This window comes from Hypanus sabinus, chromosome X2 (assembly GCF_030144855.1).
Source record: "Hypanus sabinus isolate sHypSab1 chromosome X2, sHypSab1.hap1, whole genome shotgun sequence".
Classification (NCBI taxonomy): domain Eukaryota; kingdom Metazoa; phylum Chordata; class Chondrichthyes; order Myliobatiformes; family Dasyatidae; genus Hypanus; species Hypanus sabinus.
Window position 1 is genome coordinate 4940427 of NC_082739.1, and position 19388 is coordinate 4959814.

Below are 19388 nucleotides of genomic sequence, written 5' to 3' on the forward strand. Positions count from 1 at the left end.
ATAGAGAATGAGAATAAAGATGGACGCAGCACTGAAAATGAATGTTCTTGTTTTATATTCCTTTCCAAAATCTGGACATTGTCCATGAATGAGTCTCCAGAAAAGAGGTGTTAACTATGCCTTGGTATATGTGTCCATGATAAACTAATGGGATTGAGGGGGAAAATAAAGCTATAATTGAGTGACAGAGAGACTCGATGGGCTGAGTGGCCTAATTCTGCTCTTCTATATTATGGTCTTGTGGTTGGCTGCTGCTTCATCTATTGCAGACCTTGTCAGGATGGTGCTGACACAGCACTGTTGGGGGTGGGGTATTCATTGCTTTGTGGATCCAGAATTGGCTTGCCCACAGAAGGCAAAGAGTGGTTGTAGATGGGTCATAGACGGGTAGAGAGGTGACCTGATAGAAGTGCATGAGATGATGAGAGGCATTGATCGTGTGGATAGTCAGAAGCTTTTTCCCAGGGATGAAATGGCTAGCACGGGAGGGCACAGTTTTAAGGTGCTTGGAAGTAGGTAGAGGAGATGTCAGGAGTAAGGTTTTTTACTCAGAGAGTGGTGAGTGTGTGGAATGGGCTGCCAGCGGCAGTGGTGGAGGCGGATACAATAGGGTCTTTTAAGAGACTCCTGGATAGGTACATGGAGCTTAGAAAAATAGAGGGCTATGGGTAACCCTGGGTAATTTTTATAGTAATGATATGATCGGCACAGCATTGTGGGTCAAAGGGCCTGTATTGTGCTGTAGGCTTTCTATGAATTCTAATCCCTCGGTGGTCTCCTTCACCTGCCTGGTAGAGCAACTTCATGCCTTCCCTCGTCCTTCTCCTTTCTTTATGAGTATAATATGAATCCCTTTACAATGCTAAGGTCTCCCAGGGATTTGTGTAAGAAAGTGGCAGTGAGATTAAAGTTTGTAAAACCACATGACAGAGCAACAGAATTCGGCCATTCATCCTATTGATTCTGCTCTGTCATTTGATCATGTCTGATTTATGATCTCAACCACATTCTCCTGTCTTCTCCCCATAACCTTTGACACCCTTACTAATCAAGAAACTATCAGCCTCTGCTTCAAAATATACCAAATAACTTGGCCTCCACAGCCATTTGTAGCAATGAATTTCCCATGTTCACCACCCTTTTGCTGAAGAAATTCCTCCTCATCTCTGTCCTAAAGGGACATCCTTCTATTCTGAGGCTGTGCCCTCTTGTTCTAAACCTTCCCATGATTGGAAATCTCTTCTGCACGTCTACTCTATGCAGGCCTTTCACTATTCGGTAGGTTTTAATGAAATCCCTTTTTCTTCTAAGCTCTAGTGAGTACAGGTGCAGAGCCATCAAATGCTCCTCATGCAGTAACCCTTTCATCCCTGTTATCTCTTATCTGTGATCTAATTGAAAGGCAGGGGAGGCATGAGGGGGCTGAACAGCCTTCTCCTGCTTTTACTTCTATAATGTTCTCGTGCTTTGTGCACGAGTGGTCCAGCTAGTCTTTCTCCCCATGCCCTGCTAATTCGTTTCTTTTAAAAGAATTGGTGCACCCAACCGCCTCTCACACTGCAATTGGTTCTGCTTCAGTTGTCGCTGCTGGTTAAAGATAGGTGGGGGTTGAAGAAGAAAGTAGGAGAGATCAGAGAAGGAATTCTAAAGTTTAGGACATGGTGTCAAATGGGGAACTGATAATGAGAGATAAAAATCAGGCAAGGAGGAGGAGAATTGGGAACAATGAGCATCAACAGTTACAGGCAGGAGAATGGGGCTGGGGGAATAATATATCAGCCATAATCAAATAGTGGAGCAGTCTTGATGGACTGAATGGCCTAATTCTGATTCTATGTCTTATGGTCTAACATTGAACATCGTTCCATGTGTAGTAAACCACACAGTTTTGGGTATCCATAGCTGACCCAAGGTTGGAAATGACTTACAGCGTTTATGTTATAGCATGCAGAGGGAAATTACACCATTACCTCTTGTGCAAGAAGTATATTTGTACAATTGGCTTTAAAGATGTGGAAGAATTCAGAATTTCATGGATTACTGTTAATCTACTGCCAGCCACCATCTGATGGCCATTAGATTTCTGAACTCCCTGCCACCTCGTATTCGGACTGTCACTGCTTAGTCTGTTCTGTACCTTACAGTATTTAATTTATGTACTTTAGTTTGTTATTTATGCTGGATTCATCTGTAGATTTTATCCTCACCTTCATAAATTATTGTGTGTTATTTTGTACTACTGTGCTGTACACTCTGGTTCGGAGAAACATGTCTCGTTTCCATATACATTGTTTAAGTTACATGCACATATATAGTTAAATGACAATAAACTTAACTTGACTTGAAAGGCAATTCATTGCTGGAGATGGTATGCGCGTGTCAAGGTACCCAAGGTACTTCAGAAATAATAACAGGGTGTAAAGTGATGGAGTGGGCTGCCGGTAACGGTGGTGGAGGCGGATACGATAGGGTCTTTTCAGAGACTCCTGGACAGGTACATGGAGCTCAGAAAAATAGAGGGCTGTGGGTAACCCTAGGTAGTTCTAAGGTAAGGACATGTTCAGCACAGCCCGCATTATGCTGTAGGTTTTTTATGTTTCTATGGAGTATTACTTATTGTTGGTGTTCAGAAACCTGTGTTGAAGGAGAAAGTTATTCCTTATTTTTTGTTCCTGAAGACTTGCAGAAGGAGCCTAAATCGATTCTCATTAGAAAATAGATTAAGATGGACAAGATCCAATTCACAGAATAATGAAAAAAAAATCTATTGAGCAGATGCTGAGAGAGGTGTAATGCAAAGCGAGCAGCGTAGGACAGATTATAAGCTGGAGCGAGCCTCGACAAATTTTCAGCATCTTGCATTACAACAGATGTAATCTTTTTAATTGCTGGATTCAGCATATTATTCTTAACTATTAGTACTATCCTTAGCTATTTTTTATCCTGTTTATTTACTAGTATTATCTATTTAAAGTTATGCTGTAACAGAGAGTTTGGCTCAAGTTGCAAAGTTGCCACCCAGGTAATACCAAAGTTAAATTTGGCCAATAAAATCAGTTTAAAGCAAATGGATATTTAATTTTATTTTAAAGGAGGTTATTCAGTCAGGTCCTGACCATCATATCATCTAAATTTTATTGTTTTAATTGAGGCTTATTGCTTTTTTTCGAAGAAATTGCTTTAGGCTACAAATCAGCTTGTGGTTTGGTCTCCCGGGATAGCATCAAAGTGAGAATTAAACCAGTTTATAATTGAGCACAGTGAAACTTGTTCACTGAGTGAAAAATTAATTTAAAAAAATGTTCCGATTAGTTTTGAAATAGATCTAGATTGTGGTGAGCTAGTGTTTTGTTGTGTTTGCATTCACAAAATTATATTTAGTTCACATCTTTAATGAAGACAACTTTCATTTATCCAGAACCTCTAACATGCTGGAGTGTTTCACAAGATGTTGAGCAACATTGCCTCTAATTTTTTTTTACACCTGCACTGACTAACCATTGCTCTGAGGAGCAAATTTTTGCACAGCCTGAAAACTGCATGGAACCTTAAATGTTTTATTTTGTAATCTGCATACTATGAATATTTAGAATGAAATTTAAAAAAAAAACTTACTCCTGATTTTATTTATTGATTGAAGGGTAAAACGAAATACAGTACAACAAAGAAAATCTTTCCTGTTTCGTAAACTTTCCCTCAAATGGCTTTATTCCAGCTGCATTACAACAAAAGCGATGTGCACCGGAGCATTTCAGTTACCGCGCACCCGCACAGCTTGGAGGGAACAGTGCTTTTGATATTGAACAATTTAACAGATTTAAGCGCACGATAATTTATCACATGTGTATTGAAATATACAATAACATGCGTTGTCTGTATTAACAACCAACATACTCAAGTGCTGGGGGCAGCCCGCGACTGTTGCCACACATTCTGGCACCAATGTTGCATGCCCACAATGTTCAGCAGAACAACACAAAATCAATTCATCGTTGATTCTTTATAGCACTTAACCGTAACTAGAGGTAGTATACAGTAGTCAATAGACGTACCAGCACATTTTTGAGGGATGGGAGGAAACAAGGGCATGCAGGGGAAACCCACATAGTCACGGGGGGAAGTGCTGGAGGTCCGATTGAATCCATGTTTCTGGAGTTGTGAAGCAGCAGCACTAAACAGCAAAGAATGCTCGACAGCTGTGGCAGGGCTTGAATGCCATCATCTTTTATAAAGTACAAACAAGCAACACAGGCAACGACAGAGCTTCACTTCCAGATGAACCCAATGCTTTCTATGCTCACTTTGACTATCAAACTATAGAGGAACCATCACAAACTCCCACAGACTCCGATGATCATGTGATTTCAGTCTCTGAGGCTGATGGGCGAGCAGATTTCAGGAGGCTGAACCTATGAAAAGCATCCAGTCCAGGTGGGGAACCTGGCCAAGTACTAAAAACCTATGCTGATCAACTGGCTGGAGTGTTCACTGAGATCCTTAACCTCTCACTTCAGCAGTCTGAGGTATCCACCTGCTTCATGCAGGCTTCAATTATACCGATGCCTAAGAATAATGTGTTATCCCACCTCAATGGCTATCATCCAGTAGCACTTGGAATTGCTCCAATTTGCCTATCAGAGCAACAGGTCCACAGCAGATGCCATCTCATTGGCTCTTCACTCAAGCCTTGAGCATCTGGACAGCAAAGATGCATACATCAGGATGCTCGTTATCGACTACAGCTCAGCATTCAATACCACCTCCTCAAAACTAATCAACAAGCTTTAAGACCTTGGCTTCAATACCTCCTTGTGCAACTGGATCCTGGATTTCCTCACTTGCAGACCCCAGTCAGTTCAGATTGGTGAAAACATCCCCTCCATGATCTCCATCAGAACAGGTGTACCACGGGGCTGTGTGCTTAGTCCCCTTCTACTTGCTTTACACTTATGGCTGTGTGGCTATGCACAGCTCCGATGCCATATTTAAGTTTGCTGATGGCACTACTGTCTTAGGCTGAATCAAAGGTGGTGATGATTCAGCATATGGGGGGAGATTGAAAATCTGGCTAACCAGAGGTCTATGAGGACTATATCAAGGTATCAGAGGTGGAGAGGGTCATCAACTTTAAATTTCTTGGTGTTATTATTTCGGAGAGCCTGTCCTGCGCCCAACACGTAAGTCCAATTATGATGAAAGTACAGCAGTGCCTCTACTTCCTTGGAAGTTTGTGAAGATTCGGAATGGCATCTTAAACCTTTGACAAACTTCTATAGATGTGTGGTGGAGAGTATATTGACTGGCTGTGTCACAGACTAGTATGGAAACACCAATGCCTTTGAGTGGAAAATCCGACAAAAAGTAGTGGATATGGCCCAATCCATCGTGGGTAAAGCTCTCCCCACCACTGAGCGCATCTACACAAAATGTTGTTGCAGGAAAGCAGCATACAGTGCCTATAAAAAGTATTTGCCCCCTTGGAAGTTTTCATGTTTCATTGTTTTATAACATTGAATCACAGTGGATTTAATGTGGCTAGTTTGACACTGATCAATAGGCTGTTTCGTGTCAAAGTGAAAATGGATCTTTACAAAGTGATCTAAATTACAGTTATTAAACACAATATAATTGATTGCATAAGTATTCACTCCCTTCAAGTCAGAATTTAGTAAATGCACCTTTGGCAGCAATTACAGCCTTGAGTCTGTATGGATAGATCTCTATCAGCTTTGCACATCTGGACACTGCCATTTTTTTCCCATTCTTCTTTACAAAACTGCTCAAGCTCTGTGAGATTGCATGGGGATCATGAGTGAACAGCCCCTTTCAAGTCTAACCACAAATTCCCAATTGGATTGAGGTCTGGACTCTGACTTGGCTACTCCAGGACATTAACTTTGTCATTTTTAAGCCATTCCTGTGTAGCTTTGGCTTTATGCTTGGGGTCATTGTCTTGCTAGAAAATAAATCTTCTCCCAAGTCACAGTTCCCTTGCAGACTGCATCAGGTTTTCCTCTAGGACTTCCCTGTATTTTGCTGCATTCATTTTACCCTCTCCCTTCACAAGCCTTCCAGTGATGCAGCCACCACCATTCTTTGCAGTAGGGATGGTGTATTTTAATGATGTATGATGTTCGGCTTAAAAACAAACATAGCATTTTGCCTGATGGCCAGAAAGTTCAATTTTGATTTCATCAGACCATAGAACCTTCTTCCAGCTGACTTCAGAGTCTCCCACATGCCTTCTGGCAAACTCTAGCTGAGATTTCATGTGAGTTTTTTTTCAATAGTGGTTTTCTCTTTGCCACTCTCCCATAAAGCTGTGACCGGTAAAACACCCGGGCAACAGTTGTTGTATGCACAGTCTCTCCCATCTCAGCCACTGAAGCCTGTAACTCCTCCACAGTTGTCACAGGTCTCTTGGTGGTCTCCCTCACTAGACCCCTTATTGCACGGTCACTCAGTTTTTGAGGACAGCCTGCTCTAGGCAGACTTACATGACTTAACTGTACTCCAAGGTGATACTCAGTGACTTGGAAATTTTCTGTATCCATCTCCTGACTTGTGCTTTTCAATGACCTTTTCACAGAGCTGTTTGGAATAGTCTTCTTGGTGTAGCTTTTGCCAGGATATTGAATTACCAGTAGTTGGACCTTCCAGATACAGGTGTATTTTCACTCTGGATTTGCAGCATTTGCAGATTTTCTCTTGTCCCTGATGAAAGATGATGCTTTCCTGCAACAGCATTTCCTGTAGATGTGCTCAATGGTTGGGAGGGCTTCACGCATAATGGACTGGGCCGTATCCACTACTTTTTGTAGGTATATATTAGGAGGAGTATAGATAAGGTAGACTGCAGGAAGCATTTCTCTAATCAGAGATAGATACAAATAGAGGATATAGGTTTATAATGTGTGAGATGTTTTTCATCCAGAGCATAGTGTGCATTACCAGTGGGAGTGGTTGAAGCAACATCACTGACAGTATTAAGAAGTATGTAGATAAATACATGTATCACGTGTCCAGAGAAGGCTTTTGGTCAAAACTGTTATAAGAATGGAAGTATGCCACTGGCTGGTATGGGCTGAATAGTCTGTTGCCAACATGCGTTATTCTTTGACTCCATGCACTTAAAAAAACTGGTGCTGGGTTTTGTGCATAATCTTGCTTAGAGCCAATATGTAGATGGACATCACGGCCACACTATGGTTAACTCCCTTGGGAATACCAGATCTGAATTGGAACTGGTTTATTACTGTTACAGGTACTGACATACAGTGGAAAGTTTGTTTTGCACACTGTTCATACAGATCTAATGATTACACAGTGCATTAAGGCAGAACAAAGTTAAACAGTAACGATGTAGAATGAAGAATATGGCTAGTGAGAAAGTGCCCTACAGGTAAGCCATAAGATGCAAAGACATAATGAGAAACACAAGAGATGCTGCACACACACACAAAATGCTGGCAGAACACAGCAAGTCAGGCAGCTTCTATGGAGAGGAATAGACTAGAAAGCAACGTCGATCATCTCACACACCCACCATCCAGACCAAGCTCTCCTCTCTTTACTGCCATCAGGAAGTGGTACAGGAGCCTTAGGTCAGGAACAGTTATCACCCCTCAACCATCAGGCTCCTGCACCATTGTGGATAACTTCACTCACCTCGACACTGAACTGATTCCACAATTTATGGACCCACCTTCAAGGACTACAACTCATTTCCTCTATTATTTATTTATTGCTATTATTTGTTTCTTATTTTGTATTTGTGCATTTTATCTTTTTTGCACATTTATTGTTTGTCAGGCTGTGTTTGTGTGTAGCTTTTCATTGACTCTGTTGCATTTCTTTGTTCCACTGTGGCATTTGGTATATGGTAACATATACATGCTTTGATAATAAATGTACTTTGAAGCTTGAACTTTGAACCTCTCCGTACATGAGAACAGCACCATTGCTAGGTCTTCATTGCCACTGGGTCTAAACTAACAAAGGAATCACAATAGTTCCACGGTTGAAGACAATTATGGACAGGCAGTAAATGCTGGCCTTCCTGTAGCTAGCCTGATACAAAAATGAATTTTGTAAAAAGAAAAAAATTAGAAAACAGTCTGAGGAAAGCTGCAGCAGCCTCTCCCAATAAGGTTAATTACCTGGGGAAATGCAATTGATGAAGCATATGTTACATCATATCAATCTTAGCCAATGGGTTTGATTGACAGGGGAAATACCCAATCATTTCTCCTCTGGTTAAGCAGAGTGTTGACATATTCTGATGCTTTTTGATATTTAGAATGTATCTAAAATATCAAGAAATCGTATTTGTGTTTGGAGGTGGGGGGAGTTCATGTTGTCTGAAAATCACATTCTATACGTAAGCTGCTTTTATGCCATTTCCTGAACAAGTTAGTTTTAATTTGATTTGAAGCATAGTGGAATGACACACATCACCATCCTCTCTTTATTTGCCCTTGAAACAGCAATATCTGTGGAGCTGAAGTTTTTGCTAACATGAGTGAACACTTAATAGATATATTTTGAAGGAAATATTATGTTTAAGTGTATTGGTGGCTCGTGAGTTTACACTGCATAGTTATGGAGTGTCACGTTTGTGCATTACCTTGGTTCACACCAATTGTGAGAATAATCATCAGTATTAGTATATTCAGGTGCACGACAATTTTGTATTGAATTTAATACCTATTTTACTTAACTGTTAGTAAAGAGAGTTTTATAAAAACATTAAAGAAAGCTTGTCTCAGGCGAATTTTGCGGAGTTGTTTAGCTGACTGCATAGCTGTGTACACATGCGCAGCGAGGGCAATAGAGTAGCTGTGGTTACACAAAACAAGATCAATCTTCTGCTTTTGGATATTGATATCTGAGCATGGAAAACTGGTGTGTATATGGCTTCTTCAGCAGACAACTAAAAATGTAGTGACAGTTTTAGTGCAATGCTAAGTCTGATGAGCTTATTTGTTTGAACGGATGGCTCTCCATGATGGAAGGTCAAGATAATAACCTAAACTTTGAAAGAATGGCTTTGCTACTTTTTATTTTGAGAGCAAACAGTATGACTGTGGCTTGTATTAACAAATTTAACATTCAGCGTTGTATTTATAGCCTATAGACCAGGCCAGTTCTCTTGGCTCATTGTTCTAATCATCCCGGTGCTTTCATCTGAAAATAGTTAACACCTGTGGGTTTACATTCCTGTGCACAATGTTGGGTTTCTCAATAAACAGGCTGACTTATGTTTTGTAAAAATTCACTGTCAATTTTTTTTTACATTGAGTGTAAGCTTTTTCAATGTGGAGCCTCAAAAAGCAATTTTCTGCACAAGATTTGCATACAGAATGACTTATTTTACTTCAAGTGGGTCAAAATAAATGTATTAAGTATCTCATCTAGGATAACACCATTCGGAAATTAAACTCCCATTGTATGTGAAACACTGAGGTTTTCCTCGACTGCGTAAGTCTGGGGAAGACTATCTCTGGCCCCACCAAACGTGTGAGATCGAGGCGCAAGCCCCCCCCCCCCCCCGTTTGTGTGGATGCTGTGCAATTCGCTACCCTGTTACAAATTAATACCATGAAATAACAGACAGTACACTGCATACGGTTAAATGACTTATATTTATGAATCTTACTTAACTGAAGGGTTGGTGAAGAATAACAAAAAGAAAAGGGCCCATTCTAATGAAACAGTCAAGTGTGCACAAATTGGAGCTCATCTTGAACTTCTCTGTCACTCACGTGCCGGGCCCTCGGTCAGTGTGAACGCACACACCACCTTCCGAAAGTCGCTCGCAATCCATCTCGAACAAACGGGTCTCCCACCGGGTCGTATCCTACGACTGGTTCCCCCCAGTTTCTTCTCTCTTCACCTCCTGCTGAACACAAGCCCAAGACCAACCTTATTGTCCCTCACCAAAAAAACCTCCCGCTAATTGGATGGCACACATTCCACATCATCCCTTATCTTCAACAATAGCCCAAACAAGCAGAAAACAGATCAAACAGCTCTTATAGAGCTGCTAAATGAAATACCTACAGCATAACAGTAAAGATGTATACATATACATACACACGATGCATTTTCTAACTGTTGGCAGTTGTTGTGATTGACCATTTCCCTTCTTGTACATGTTTTGCAAACTGATAAATTGATTTCATATTAGCATTTGGTAGGCAAGGTGAGGAGCACCTGAAGAGAGATTTTAGTAACTAGGTCGAAAGCTGAGAAACAAGATCTCTGGATTGCTGCCTGTGTAAGAGTAGGAAGATTTGGCAGGTGATTGTGTGGCTGAGGAACTGGTGCAGGGGGCAGGGGTTCAGATTTAGACCATAAGACATAGGAGCAGAATAAGACCATTCAGCCTCGAGTCTGCTCTGCAATTTCATCATGGCAGATCCCAGATCCCAGATCCCACTCAACCCTATAGACCTCTCTTCCTCCCATATCCTTTGATGCCCTGATCAATTAGGAAACTTATTAACTTCCACCTTAAATAAACCACAGACTTGGCCTCCACCGCAGTCTGTGGCAGAGCATTCCCCAGATTCACTTCTCTCTGGCTTAAAAAAAATTACTCTTTACCTCTGTTCTAAAGGGTTGCCCCTTCATTTTGAGGCTGTGCCCTCGAGTTGTAGATACCTCCATCAGAGGAAACATCCTCTCCACATCCACCTTTACTTTAATTTATTATCACCAAACAATTGATACCAGAGCGTACAATCATCACAGCGATATTTGATTCTGCGCTTCGCGTTCCCTGAAGTACAAATCGAAGTAAATATAATAAAAATTTAAATTATAAATCATAATTAGAAAATAGAAGAGGGAAAGTAAGGTAGTGCAAGTCAGGTCCGGATATTTGGAAGGTACGGCCCAGATCCGGGTCAGGACCTTATCTAGTCCTTTCAACATTCAGTAGGTTTCAATGAGATCCCCACACATTCTTCTTAATTCCAGTGAGTACAGGCCCAAAGCTGCCAAACTCTTCTCATATGTTAACCTCTTCATTCCGGGAATCATCCTCGTTAACCTCCTTTGGACTCTCTCCAATGACAACACATCCTTTCTGAGATATGGGGCCCAAAACTGTTGACAATACTCCCAGTGTGGCCAACATTGCATTTGCCTTCTTTACCACAGACTCAACCTGTAAATTAACAGTCTGGAGTCTTGCCCAAGGACTCAAAAGTCCTTCTCCACCTCTGATGTTTGAACCTTCTCCCATTTTAGATAATAGTCCGCACTATTGTTCCTTTTACTAAAATGCATTATCATACATTTCCCAACACTGTATTCCATCTGCCACTTTTTTGCCCATTTTTCCAATTTGTCTAAGTCCTGCTGCAATCACATTGCTTCCTCAGCACTACCTACCCCTCCACCTATCTTCGAATCATCCACAAACTTTGCCACAAAGCCATCAATTCCATTATCCAAATCATTGACAAACAATGAGAAAAGTAATGGTCCGAATACTGACCCTCAAGGAACACTGGCAACCAACCAGAAAAGGCCCAATTTATTCCCACTTGCTACCTCTATCCAGGCCAGTGCTTTCCTGTAATGCAATGGGATTTTATCTTAAGCAGCTTCATGTGTGGCACCTTATCAAATACCTTCTGAAAATCCAAGTAAATGACATCCGCTAGCTCTCCTTTGTCCACCCTGCTTGTTACTTCTTTGAAGAACTCTAACAATTTATGAATCATTGGGATCTTTTCTGGGGAAGGTATGAACTGTACGAAAAGGACGGGTTATACCTGAATCTGAGGGGGTCCAATATCCTTGCAGGCAGGTTAGCTAGAGTTGTTCGGGTGGGTTTAAACTAATTTGGCAGGGGAATGGGAATCAGAGTAACGGTGTTGAAGATGAGGTAGTTGGTTTACAAACAGAGGCAATGTGTAGTGAGGAGAGACTGATGATGGGGCAAAATTGCAGACAACAGGATGAGTTACAATGTAAAAGATGAACAAAATCAAAAAGGGTGAACACAAGACTGAAGGTGTTGTATTCGAATGCACGCAGTATATGGAATAAGGTAGACAAACTTGTAGCACAGTTACAGATTGGCATGTATGATGCTGGAGGCATCACTGAATCAGGGTAGAAAGAAAATTATAGCTGGGAGCTTAATGTCCAAGGATACACATTGTATCTAAAGCTCAGGCAGGAAGGCAGAGGGGGGTGGCATTACTCTGCAAACACGAGGAAATCTGCAGATGCTGGAAATTCAAGCAACACACACAAAATGCTGGTGGAACACAGCAGGACAGGCAGCATCTATAGGGAGAAGCACTGTCAACGTTTCGGGCTGAGACCCTTCGTCAGGACTAACTGAAAGGAAAGATAGTAAGAGATTTGAAAGTAGGAGGGGGAGGGGAAATGCGAAATGATAGGAAAAGACCGGAGGGGGTGGGGTGAAGCTGAGAGCTGGAAAGGTGATTGGCAAAAGGGATACAGAGCTAGAGAAGGGAAAGGATCATGGGACAGGAGGCCCAGGGAGAAAGAAAGAGGGAGGGGTGCACCAGAGGGAGATGGAGAACAGGCAGAGTGATGGGCAGAAAGAGAGAGAAGTAAAGAGGGGGGAAAACACTAAATATATCAGGGATGGGGTAAGAAGGGGAGGAGGGGCATTAACGGACATTAGAGAAATCAATGTTCATGCCATCAGGTTGGAGGCTACCCAGCTGGTATATAAGGTGTTGTTCCTCCAACCTGAGTGTGGCTTCATCTTGACAGTAGAGGAAGCCATGGATAGACATATCATAATGGGAATGGGATGTGGAATAAAATATGTGGCCACTGGGAGATCCTACTTTCTCTGGCGGACAGAGTGTAGGTGTTCAGTGAAATGGTCTCCCAGTCTGTGTCAGGTCTCACCAATATATAAAAGGCCACACCGGGAGCACCGGACACAGTATACCACACCAGCCAACTCACAGGTGAAGTGTCGCCTCACCTGGAAGAACTGTCTGGGGCCCTGAATGGTGGTGAGGGAGGAAGTGTAAGGGCAGGTGTAGCACTTGTTCTGCTTGCAAGGATATGTGCCAGGAGGGAGATCGGTGGGAAGGGATGGGGGGGGGGGGGGATGAATGGACAAGGGAATCGCATAGGGAGCGATCCCAGTGAAAAGCAGAAGGGGGGGGGAGGGAAAGATGTGCTTGGTAGTGGGTTCCCCCTTGTCCTCACCTACCACCCCACCAGCCTCCGGATCCAACGTATAATTCTCCGTAACTTCCGCCACCTCCAGCGGGATCCCACTACCACTCTTTCTGAGCCTGTATTCACTGGAATTCAGAAGGATGAAGGCCTTGAGAGGGTAAATGTGGAGTGGATGTTTCCCTGTGGTGGGAGAGTCGAAGGCCAGAGAACACAGCCTCAGAATAAAGGGGTGTTCTTTTAGAATGTAGATGAGGAGGAATTTCTTTAGCCAGAGGGGGGAATCTGTGGAATTAATTGCCATAGGCAACTGTGGAGAACAAATCTTTATGTATACTTAGGGCAAAGTTTGATTGATTCTTGATCGGTCAGGGCATGAAGGGATATGGGAAGAAGGCAGGAGATTGGGGCTGAGAGGAAAAATGGATAAGCCATGATGAAAGGGCGGAGTAGGTTCGATGGGTCAAATGGGCTAATTCTGCTCCTATATCATATGGTCTTATATGTACCAAGATACGGTAATAAACTTTATTTCTGTGGTATCCGTACAGATACTACAGTACATTCAGATAAAACAATAATAGAATGCAGAATACAATGTTACAGTCACAGAGGAAGTGCAGTGCAGGCAGACAATAAGGTGCAAGGCTATGACAAAGTAGATGGTGAGGTCAGAAATCCATCTTCATATACTAGTTCGATAATCTTATAAGAGCTGGAACCTGGTGTTATGTGCTTTCAGACTTCGAGTTCAAGTTTAATTGTCATTCAGCCATACAGTAATACCTATGAATATAGCCAAATAAAACAATGTTACTCTGGGGCCAAGACGCAAAACACATTACCACCAGTCACACACAGCTGAAAGCACATATAGCACATGTAAGACATCAATAAAATACAGTCACACACAAAATATAATATAGCCCAAGTCCCTGAGTCCATGGATGTTGTCAGCAAGTGGAAGCAGTCAGCAGTCTTCAGACGAACGCAATCCAGCTTGTCTTCCACTAGGGGAACACTGGAGGGCAGCACCGATGCCAGCATGGACGCTGTGCCACACTGTCTCCGGGCAGCGGGTCCAACGCCTCTTTCCTCGCCTGCTGCAGGGGCAACATCGCAGTATGACGCCTCGTCTTCACTAAAACTGAGGCCATGCAGCTCCCACGCCATCAGTTGCACCAATAAACCAGTGAACCAGACTCGCAGCATTCCGCATTACTGATATCCAACAGGGTCTTGCGATCATAAAAAATATGGCTAAGACAATTGCTCACTGTTAGATTGCACACCGCCTTTTTTGTAGCAGGCAGCAACAACGAGTCTAGCTCCTCTCCCGGAGAGCAACTCACTGACGGGGTATACCTGCAGTATTTGAAGTTCTTAATGCCCAGTATTGTCTTGCAATCACAACAAAGGTGTTTAAGAAAACAACAACAACTTTGGTTGACCCTGTAGAGACCACTGTGTCTGAGCACGCCTCCGTCTTATCGGATGGCCAGTGAGAGGGGGGAAGAAGAGAGAATGTCCATGGTGGGTGGGATGTTTGATTATGTTTGCTGTTTTACTGAGGCTGCGAGAAGTGTAGGCAGAGCCCATGGAGGGGAGACTGGTTCCTGTGATGTGTCCACAACTCTGCAGTTTCTAGCAGTCACAGGTAGAGGGGCAGACATACCAAGCCAGAATACATCCCAAGAGGATACTTTCTATGGTGCATTGAATAAAACTGGTGAGGGTCAAAGAGGTCATGCCAAATTCCTTTAGTCTGCTGAGAAAGTAGAGGAGCAGAAGCACTTGTGTATGTACTGATTTCATCTCAGTTTCTTGCAAACTATCAGAGTTCCTACAGCAGCTGCAGTTGTGACATTCCCTTCACAATGCTTTCAATACTACCTGAAAGCTTGCTGCTATCCTATGGCCTTTTGCAGAAGGTAGATATTGTTACCACCAAGTCTGTTAAATAAGTAGGGGTTTACTTTATATTGCTGAAAACAGATGCCATGTGGCAGTCAGGACTTGGTTGATAGCAATGTTGCCTCTCAACTCAATAGGTTTCAATTTCGAGTCCCACTTCAGAGACCTAAGAGCAAGAATCTAAGCTGATATTACAGAGCAGAACTGTCAGAGGTGATGCTTTTTGAGTAGGACATTAGAAGTGAATTCTTGATAGCTCTCGGATAGATGTGAAAAATACTACTCTGAAGACAAATAGATGAGCTACTCTCACTGTCCTAGTCTATATTTATCTCTTAATCAGCAGTACTAAAAAAAGATTACCGGTATGTGATCATTGTTGCATTCCTGCTTATTGACTGCTGGGTTTCCTACATTAAAACAATGTTTACACTTTGAAACTATAGTGGAAAATTTGAGACAGCATGGATTTGAAAGATCCTCCATAAGACATGGCTGTTTTTATCTCTGCTCTCAAGATATGAATAATTTCATTAATGTAGCAGCATTAATAGGGAATATCCTTGCTTAATACAAATATATATGGCAAATCATTAAATTAAATAAAAATAAAAGCAGAGATATGTTAACTTGACGCATGGGTAAGACAGTAGTTCGACTAAGGAATATAAAATGATTTTGCAAATTCATTGGTTAGAAAGATAATGCTTTTTATTTTGTTGCAACAAACCACAGCAAATTCCTAAAACGTGATTAAAAGTTGATCCTTGACTTTTGAAATCCGGGGAACGTGATGAGAAAATAGAACAGATTTACAAGAATATCATGACGGAAGCCTTTGGAGATGAGGGGAAGTTATTTTTTGTAATTGGTGCTCATTGTAAAGTAAATCTAAGAGGGATATCAGGTTTTTGTTTTTAATTGCATTCTTAGGATGGGAGTTCTAGCATTCACTGTCCATTGGTAATGAGGAGGAGACCTCCATAGTCCCTCTGCTGATGTTATAGTGTTATTTTTTTTAAAAAAACAATGCATTTTTAGACCGTACACACTACAGCCACAGTACAGCAGTGGTAGAGGGAAGAACGTTTCTGCTTGTGGATGTGGTGTCAGTCACGGTGGTTCCTTTGTATGAAAGATAGGATGCCAATCACGGGGGTTCCTTCATTCTGGAACTTGTTGAGCTTTCAAAGTATTGTTGGAGCCTCACATATCCACACAAGTGGAAGGCATTCCATTGTACTCCTAACTTGTTTGTGTCTTGTGGAGAGTGGAAAGGTTTTGGAGAGTGCAAAGCTCAGTCAACTTCCATGGGAAACCCCACCTCGAAACTGCTGTTGAAGATGGAATATTCCTGTGGATGGTTTTAGATTTCTAATCAGCTAGTAAACAGAAAGGTGCTGGAAATGGGTCAGTAACATAATGGAAAAATCCTGCCCATGTACTGTTTGTCCCACTCCAGTCAGGGAGGAGGCTACATTGCATCCATGCCAGAACCACCAAACTGTTACTTTCTCAAGCAATAAGGCTCCACCCGCTAATTTCACCACAACTTTATTATTTCCCATCAGTCGCCTTATCTAAAGCCCAGTGACACTTTATGGACATATAATGAATCTATATATATATAAGCTCTTTTATGTATTTATTTATTGTTTTTTATCATTGTCCTTTCGTGTTTTTTTGTGCTGCATTGGATCCAGAGTAACAATTATTTTGTTTTCTTTATACTTGTGGCCGGGAAATGACATTAACCTGACTTGATACGATCATTGTTGCTGTCTTCTTTCTAAGATGTTTTCCTACAAGATTCATTCTTCCAGCATCTTACTCCATTGGTTGCCTCTGTTCAGGTATACAGGGCTAAAAGACATTGCCTCTCCTATCAGGCTCCCCCTTCTCCAGCCCTTTATCTCTTTCATCAATTGACTTCCCAGCTCTTTACTTCACCCCTCTCCCTCTCCCAGTTTCACCTATTACTTACCACCTTGTACTTCTTCCTCCCCCCCCCCCACACCACCTTCTTACTCTAACTTCTCATCTCTTTTTTCCAGTCCTGATGAAGGGTCTCTGCCTGAAACGTTGATTGTTTACTGTTTTCCATAGATGCTGCCTGACCTGCTGAGTTCCTCCAGCATTTTGTGTGTGTTGCTTTAGCAGTTGATGGATCAGGTTTAATATTGCAAGAAATTATCTTGATGTTAACCCATTGTTTATCTCCTCCCCTTGTCTCCCCTATCCTCTCTTCCCACTCACATTATCTTCTCCACAGCCTGATGAAAACCTGGAACCCTTCTTTGATTCACTAGTGAAGCAGACCCAAGTCCCCAACATCTTCTCACTGCAGTTGTGTGGAGCAGGCTTTACCCTGAATGATACGGATGCAGCATCGTCTGTGGGAGGAAGCATGGTGAGTGATGGCTCTTCTTCAATGCAAGTTCTTTTCAATTCAGGCATCATGCAGTTAAGTGCTGTGATCAGTTATTTAGGGAAAATTGCTAGTCTTGCTTATTCCTCCAGTACATAATCTGGATTGGCAACCATCCAGACCCTGAGCCAAGGTGGCCTTGACTGTAGAAGAACTGCAGAAACAAAATCTGAGGCAAAGCGGGGGATATTGAAAGCAGATACCTCTCTTCCTTGTACAAGGCCAATGAGAAATGTGTGGTTGATGCATCTGCATGAATATCTACTACCCTTACCTTTGCTTGATACTCTCTTTTGAAGAGATCAAGTGTACTTCTGTTGTCTATGTGAAAATAAACATGATTACAAGTGACGAGATCGGGAGTAGGCTATACTATTTTTAAAATCAAAAATTAATGATGATCTGGAATCCCTTTCCTTCATCCTGTCTCATTTCCTCACTTCTTGATTTATTATCCAATAATTCATATTCTGAAATGAATTCAGTTTGAATCTAACAGAAAAGTATCAGAATTTTGATTGAAAATCTTCAACAGAGCCAGAGCTGTTTCTCATCTGGCAACCGGCTGTTTACCAAGGTTGCTGCTGGCTGCTGTTAGATGTTGGTAGAGTGGCCAGTGAGCAAGGTAATGCCATCCCGACCCTCCTCATGGGCAGCACAGCAGCATAGTGGTCAGTGCAACGCTTTACAGAACCAGCTGTAAGATTGAGGTTCGATTCCTTCTGCTGTAAGGTGTTTGTATATTTTCCCCATGACCGTGTGGGTTTCCTCCCACATTCCAAAGATGTACGTTAGTGAGTCGTGGGTTTGCTATGTTGGCACCGGAAGAATGGCCAGCACAATCCTTACTGATTTGATCTGATACAGATGGCACATTTTACTGAATGTTTCGATGTACATGTGACAAATAAAGCGGATCGTTATCTTTACTGTGCCTTCCTCAGAGTAGGAGCTAACTCTGTATAGACACCCAATGCATCGAGGAGTTGGGGGCTCAGTGTAGCAGAGAGAGTTGCCATAATCTGATCGTGTGACAGAACTGACCAGAGAGGCTGACTGACATCTGCCTATTCCTGACATTGGTTGCCTGCCTCCTGCAACATAGTGGTTCATAAGTGGAGGTGGCTCATTCCGTACAGGAGATGGTTTCATGCCACTTTAAAGGAAATAGTCCAGGGCTGCTTCCATTGACTGTACCGGATGGGATTAGTTGCTCTACTTCCAGGTAATGTATGTGTGATGACAACCATTTTATCTGTTCTAATTAACAAGATAAGTCAGAGCCATGGCTACAGGTCTCCACACAATGGTTCCTGCGTACATGTCTGGTAAGGGAATTAAAGGCTTTACTATTCTCCTTATGAGCTGTGTACTAAGGGAATTAAAGCTCCTGCACAGCATTGCCAGACTGGGCAAGACAGTGAAGGCCAATACCATCTGTTAGACTGAATCCTACTTAGTCATCTCACACTCGAAAGGAAGTAACGCGTGTAAGAGAGAGAACAAGAGGGAGAAAAAAAAACTGTTGTTCAATGTCAGCTGTTTATCTGTCACAGCAGTACAGTGGAAAGATATGAAAATTACTATAAATTACAGAGAAAATAAAAAGTGCAAAAAAAAAAGGAATACCCAGATTCGCTCTGCAGCCCTTTACCTTTCCCCACTCACCTGGCTTCACCTATCACCTTCTAAATTGTCCTCCTCTCCCCCCACCTTATTTTGTTCTGGCACCTTCCCCCTTCCATGCCAGTCCTGATGAAGGGTCTCGGCCCAAAACATCGACTGTTTATTCCTCTCTTCCGATGCTGCCTGACCTGCTGAGTTCCTCCAGCATTTGTGTGTATTACTCTGGCTTTTTAGC

The 19388-nt window shown here is 42.2% G+C and overlaps 1 protein-coding gene across 3 annotated transcripts in view; it reads left to right on the top strand.

The window, feature by feature from the left end:
* bace1 (beta-secretase 1) overlaps positions 1-19388 on the top strand; it is a 178395-nt gene that overhangs the window by 131682 nt on the left and 27325 nt on the right. For all 3 annotated transcript variants that reach the window (XM_059956831.1, XM_059956832.1, XM_059956830.1), the window contains one exon: positions 17372-17509. In XM_059956831.1, the coding sequence (XP_059812814.1) occupies positions 17372-17509 (138 nt within the window). The remainder of the gene's footprint in view (positions 1-17371; positions 17510-19388) is intronic.